This window comes from Physeter macrocephalus, chromosome 4, assembly GCF_002837175.3.
Source record: "Physeter macrocephalus isolate SW-GA chromosome 4, ASM283717v5, whole genome shotgun sequence".
NCBI lineage: Eukaryota > Metazoa > Chordata > Mammalia > Artiodactyla > Physeteridae > Physeter > Physeter macrocephalus.
This window is the reverse complement of record NC_041217.1, coordinates 119,849,012-119,855,900: the sequence shown is the minus strand read 5'-3', so window position 1 is coordinate 119,855,900 and position 6,889 is coordinate 119,849,012. Positions and strand designations below refer to the sequence as shown.

The window sequence follows — 6,889 nt, the reverse complement described above, 5'->3', positions numbered from 1 at the left end:
GCCCGCATACCACAAAAAAAAAAAAAAAAAAAAAAAAAAAAAAGTAATTCTATCAATTCTTTTGGTTCTATGGATAATTTCTTTTATAGATATATATAAGAATGAGAATCAATGGGATTTGTTAAGGGCTATTATTTTCTGTTTTGAATAAAGCACCCTGTACAGATGGACAAAGTAGTAAAATAATAAAACAAATTGTTGTAGAGCAGTCTATTTGGTTATTTTTGGTTTTAAAAATTGTGCTAAAGCAGATCTAGAATTTAACAGCTTGGTGTTGATTTGTCATTACTTCAGGCCTGTAATTATTGACTATTCAACTAGATTGCAAATTATTTGAGGGTATAGACTCTATGCATTTATAGCTTATTTGCCTTAGCACTTAGCAAAATTCTAAGGGGAAATTAGTAAAAAAGGAGAGTGAAGATTTTTATTAAGTATCTAATTTGTGATAAGCATCATGCTAGACACTTTTTGCTTTACACTGGTGTGTTAGTTTCTGCTTTATAATGAAGTGAATCAGCTATACATATACATGTACATATATCCCCATATCTCCTCCCTCTTGTGTCTCCCTCCCACCCTCCCTATCCCACCCCTCTAGGTGGTCACAAAGCACCGAGCTGATCTCCCTGTGCTATGTGGCTACTTCCCACTAGCTATCTATTTTATGTTTGGTAGTGTATATATGTCCATGACACTCTCTCACGTCGTCCCAGCTTACCCTTCCCCTCTCCGTGTCCTCAAGTCCATTCTCTACATCTACGTCTTTATTCCTGTCCTGCCCCTACTTTCTTCAGATATATGTGCTAGCATACAGTATTTGTTTTTCTCTTTCTGACTTACTTTACTCTGTATGACAGATTCTAGGTCCATCCACCTCACTGCAAATAACTCAATTTTGTTTCTTTTTATGGCTGAGTAATATTCCATTGTATATATGTGCCACATCTTCTTTATCCATTCATCTGTCAATGGACCCTTAGGTTGCTTCCATGTCCTGGCTATTGTAAATAGAGCTGCAATGAACATTGTGGTACATGATTCTTTTTGAATTATGGTTTTCTCAGGGTATATGCCCAGTAGTGGGATTGCTGGGTCATATGGTATGCAAGGTAGATTTGATTAGATGCATTCCATAGATTTATGGGAGCTAGAAGAAAGCCTGCTTAATGTGGAAATAGGCTATAGGATAGAATTATAACTTTTTAAATTGGTGGCACTTAATTTCCTTTATTTGTGTCATTAATTGGCAATTTCCAGGAGTCTCTCAGGCACTTAGAAAAGTCCCTGATACTACACATGAGCAGGTTGAGAAATAGAGGATTCCAGATAACATATCTTTCCCTGTCTTTTGATGACAGTGAATGCTCAGGACAATGAAGATCATGTTCCACTCCATTTCTCTTCTCGCTTTGGACACCACGATATAGTGAAGTACCTGCTCCAGAGCAATTTAGAAGTTCAGCCACATGTTGTTAATATCTATGGAGACACCCCTTTGCACCTGTGAGTATTATGTATACTTCCATAGGTACTCCAGGTATACTACGTGTACCTTCTTACTATTCTCAAAATATTTTCTTAACTCTAGGGCATGCTACAATGGTAAATTTGAAGTTGCCAAGGACATCATGCAAATATCAGGAATAGAAAGTCTGACTAAAGAAAACATCTTCAGTGAAACGGCTTTTCACAGGTAAAAGAATATTTAAGTACAATAGCCTCTAAACTTAGCTAACACCCTACAACACCGGAAGTCATGTACATAAAGCAAGAATGAATAGTGGCAGATGTTGCAATCAGAGAGCAAGACCAGAGGGTGGGCAGAGGACAAGGAGCCCAAGCTAGATGCACAGAAGAAAAGGTAGACGCAGATGCTGCAGTCAGTACAACAGATGGGGCCAGAGCCAGGTGCTGCCTTCCTGGCAGCAGCCACAAAGACAGGGACTGATGTTGCCAAGGCAACAGGCATATCAACATCTGTAAGCATATTAGTCCTATTCTTCCACTTCACTGCAGAAAGCTGCCAAAAGGAGCAGTGCCCATAATCCTCCTCCGACAAGAATATCATTACCAGAATTCATCAGCATCAAATGTGACATTTTTTTCCTTACCACTTAAACCTTATGTGCAAATGTATCTACCTATCTAAGACGTCCATCTGTGAGCCTGTAAGAGCCTAGTCAGGGTGGCCACTGAGGTACCTAAGAAGGCATTAGCTCCTTGCTAGGAATCAATTACAGTCCTTTGCAACATGCTCTGGAAAAGCACCCTGAAGGAGCAGCTGGGTCTGGAAAAGTTGTGACAAAGGAAAAAAGAAGGAAAGAGAGAGAGGCAGGGAAAAGTTTGCTAAGAACTCAAGCACATAACTCCCTAAAATGTCCAAAAGGAAGGCAGATGTTTTATAAAATTTAAAACGCTCATTTTTTAACAGGTTACTGTTTTGCTTATAAAAATAAAAACAGTCATTTGAATTGAGTAAACCTTGAATATAAGATTATTTACCTACATATTACAGATCTCTTGGCTAGTTAGCAACCTCTAAAACATGTATGTGAGACTAGTATGTTATTTATGTAGTGTTTGTCCTGTACTAGTGAATAATAGAAATGAGACACTTTTTTTTAATACTGAACTAAAATTAAGCTTACACTTCTGCATCACGCATCAACTTGTCAAATTTCACTTGGATTTCCAGATTCTTCTTATCACCCAAAGAGGTCAGCCAAAAGGGAAGTGAAGAAAACTACCATTTATGGAACAGTGAATATGTGCTGGATGATTGCATCCATTATCTCATTTAATCCTCATAACCATTTTATGAAGTTGGATTTACTGTCCCTTTTTTACCAATGAGAAAATTGAGGCTCAAGGAAACTAAGTAACTTGCCAAAGCTTCTTATGGCTAGAAAAACATGTATTAAATGCCTGACTAATTCCAAATCCTGTGTTTTTATATATCTTCATGTTCTAGTACCAAAATATTTTGTCTGTTTTCTACACACTCTGTAACAGAACAGATACAAGAACTCTTCAGATCATGCCTTCAAAGTGTACCAGTGGAATTTGTCCCTGAAGGGGACAGTTGGCAGAACTGATATGTATGGGTTACTAGTGTCCTCTACCCATTAGGTCATTCTTGTGGAGGCTGACACCACAGGCTAGTTTTCAAATCATTTTGCTACTTTGTGCACATAAATTGAAACCGACTGCAATCAGAGGGTTATTGTCACCTTCAGAAGATTGTCTATATGACAAGATTAGTGAAGTGAGTTAAAAGTATGTATCCAATTGTTTTATTTTGTGCAAACCTGTGGCTACTAGGAATAACATTAATATTTTTATTCTATTCATTTTAAGTACATATTTATAAAAGAAATTCTCCTTTTATATAAGGAACTGACTATAGTTATGAATTTTTCTGTATACAAATCACAATGCTTTACACATAGTCAGCACTTAGTACATTCCTGTTATTGTTTTCATATGTTTGTATGTATACACATTTGTATACACATGTACACACACACACACACACATATATATATATGTTCAGAATTCATCATTTCCTATAAATAGTTGCTTTGAACAGAAACAATGAGGTAATTCAGACAATGGAACATTAAAAGTATAGTGTTAATGGTCCTATTTATAATACAAATAACTAATGGTGATATGATCTATTACACTGAGATGGTTGTTTTTTATTCACTTAATTATTTAAGAAAGGCTTGTTAAGGACCTGCCTTGTGTTGTTGCTGGTAGGAACATTAACATGACACAGTCCCTTCCCTCCTTAAGGGAACTCGATTGTAAGGTATCAAAACACACAGAGGTGTATTCATTACCATAACACAATATGATAAGTGTCATAAAACTGAAATTACAAGGAAGCAGAGGAGATAGCAATGAACTCAGCCTTTGGTTCATGAGAAGACTTCATAGAGGAAGCAATAGTTCAACTAGATAAATAATGGCATTTATTTAAAGAAAATAATAATATCTCATGAGAGAAAAAGGATTTAGGCAAAGTCATCCCAGGGAGAGGAAAGAGTAAGATCCAGTGAACTACCACTTCTAGAACAAATCTGGAAGGAAAAAACACTGTTTTTCTGTACTCTACCTCAACACTCAATACCTCACTTCTGAAACACATGATACCAGTTTTGTGTGAGATTTTTCTACACCAAACAATTCTCCAGTTCTCTACAGACACCGAGTGGATGTCCTAAAATTCATTTCAGTTTGGCACTGCCTACCTGGAATTAGCATCAGATCTCACAAGACTGCCCCTCTTCCCACTTCAGGTACAATCACAAGTCTAACTTGTCACCTAAATCTCTCAGAACCTTCCTGTGTTCCCCCATTCCATTCAGTTGCCCTGCAGAATGCCTAGAAAAGAATTAATATCCTAGGAAATATTTAATATTTAATAAGAAAATGCTAGAAATTTTATGCAGCTCCTTTCTTGAAGGCCCATATTTGAGAATCTTAGGATTCTGTTGCTTTATGTGCTTTTTTTTTCTTATCACCTCCTTCTCCTCTCTCTTTCCCTCCTTCTCTCATCTGTCTTTTTGGCACTTATATAAACATCAGCATCTAGAATAGCCTGGGTGAATCAGGGCTGTTTTAATTTTCTACGGCTACCATAACTAAATACCACAGACTGGGTGGCTTGAACACCAGAAATTTATTTTCTCACAATTCTAGAGGCTGGAATTGTCCAAGATCAAGATCAAAAGTCCAAGATCAAGGTGTCAGGTTCGTTTTCTTCTGAGGCCTTTCTATTTGTATTGCAGATGGCCACCTTCTTTTTGTGTCTTTACATGGTTGTCCCTCTGTTCATGTCATCTGTATACTAATCTTCCCCTTTTATAAGGACACCAGTCATATTTTGTGAGGACCCATCCTAATTATTCCACTTCCACTTAATTACCTCTATAAATTATACCTCTTTAAATTATAGTCACATTATAAGGTTATGGGAGTTAGGGCTTCAACATATTAATTTGGAGTGCATACATTCAGCCTTCTATTTTCCCTGTGTTATATTTTTGCAGTGCTTGTACCTATGGCAAGAGCATTGACCTGGTTAAATTTCTTCTTGATCAGAATGTCATAAGCATCAACCACCAAGGAAGGGATGGGCACACAGGTAAGACTGTGGTGAGAACATCACCAGTTTCTGAAGCATGTGAATTCTCAAGAAAAGTGGTGGGCTCGGGGTGGGGTGGGGGGCGTGGGAGTGGTCAACCCCAATAAGGGGGAATATTTTTATCAATAACACCATTTAAATTGATGGTGCATGGTGATAATAAAAAGCAGACTGACTTTGGTCAGTTTCATTATTGTGCTAAAGTATCTACAGTCAATGCACCCATTATGATCTGCACCAGGAACAGACTGATCACACTGCCTTGCCCTTGGCTTGCTGCTGAAAAAAAAACACTTGTTTGGGGTCTTTGTTCCTTGATTTGTACAAAGTTGCTAACATTTATTCTGGTAATTACAGTGGATATAGAAATACTAGAAATTGTGGTAAGCAAAAGGTAGTCTATATAGATCAACTAGGTACTTCTTTTCCTAAACTATGTCTTGTTTGCTCAAAGACAGAATTAATTCTTTGTCAAAGAAATCAACCCTTGCTGTATATCTCTGGCAACAATTCTATTATGTGGTAATGACTGTCTTTTGAAAATTGGGTTTCAGTTTTCCCCTTTTCTCCTTTCACACTTTCATTCTTATTCTATTATAGGATTGCACTCTGCTTGCTACCATGGTCACATTCACCTGGTTCAGTTCTTACTGGATAACGGAGCTGATATGAATCTGGTAGCTTGTGATCCAAGCAGGTCTAGTGGTGAAAAAGATGAGCAGACATGTTTAATGTGGGCTTATGAAAAAGGTATATTTTTCACCATTGCATCTCTATAGTGATAACATTGAACTCTGTGCACAGATTATGCCAGTGCATCAATAATTCTTCTGCTTGCATGACTTGTATACTCCCATTTCCTCTGGAGATTGTATTTGAATCGTTGGAGACTTGGATCAAAGAGTACAATAGGGAAAGCAACTCCTGGGCTGCAGATGAGCTGAAGTCATTCTTGGTATTGGCATTTTGAAGGGAGAAGGAGATATCACATTTCTAGATACTGGAGAAACAAAATTGTGATAGGTAATGATAGTTACTTTCTTAGAGTAGATGCAGAACTAGTCTTTACCTCTTATATGGGAGAATTTTGATGTGGATTCAAATTATTAAAAATGAAACTAATGCAAAGAAAGAAAGGGAGTATTTGTCACATCTAACCCTGCTAACAATGCCTGCACTAGAAAAAGTAAGGCAACCAATGTTTAGTGCTTAAGTATAAACTTATTTGAGCTCAAAGAGGTGAAAGCTCGGGCAGAACACCTGGTTTTAAATCAAACCATGTTGCTTGATCTTGGGCAAGTTATTTATTCTTGCTGAGCTTTCGTTTTTCATCTGAAAAATGAGGACAATAACAACTTCATAAGATGGTAAAGATTAAATTAGATAATATGTGCAAATTGCTTATAAATGTGGCTGGCACAAAATAAATACGTAATAATTGGCATTTCAGTAATAATAACAGTGGTAATAGTAGTATCCAGAAATAAAGATTACTAATAGTGAATTTTTCATTTTGAAGGAGAGGAAACTAGACACAATTAGAAGGTAAAATAGCATCTTTGCCATTGTTATTAAAATATACTATACCTCTTAAGAGAGCTCTACATAAACGCATAAACTCCAACAGAGTGTAAATTTTCAGGTGACATGGAACAGTACTGATTTCAGAGTTACAACTAAATACTGTAAAATATATCAGACTTTGATGCCTGCATTGTCTTATTAGGATGTTTA

The 6,889-nt window shown here is 36.8% G+C and overlaps 1 protein-coding gene across 5 annotated transcripts in view; it reads left to right on the top strand.

Moving 5' to 3' along the window:
* TNNI3K (TNNI3 interacting kinase) overlaps positions 1–6,889 on the top strand; it is a 280,116-nt gene that overhangs the window by 91,296 nt on the left and 181,931 nt on the right. For all 5 annotated transcript variants that reach the window (XM_028489254.2, XM_028489256.1, XM_028489255.1 and 2 more), the window contains 4 exons: positions 1,362–1,506; positions 1,592–1,696; positions 5,061–5,155; positions 5,756–5,905. In XM_028489254.2, the coding sequence (XP_028345055.1) occupies positions 1,362–1,506; positions 1,592–1,696; positions 5,061–5,155; positions 5,756–5,905 (495 nt within the window). The remainder of the gene's footprint in view (positions 1–1,361; positions 1,507–1,591; positions 1,697–5,060; positions 5,156–5,755; positions 5,906–6,889) is intronic.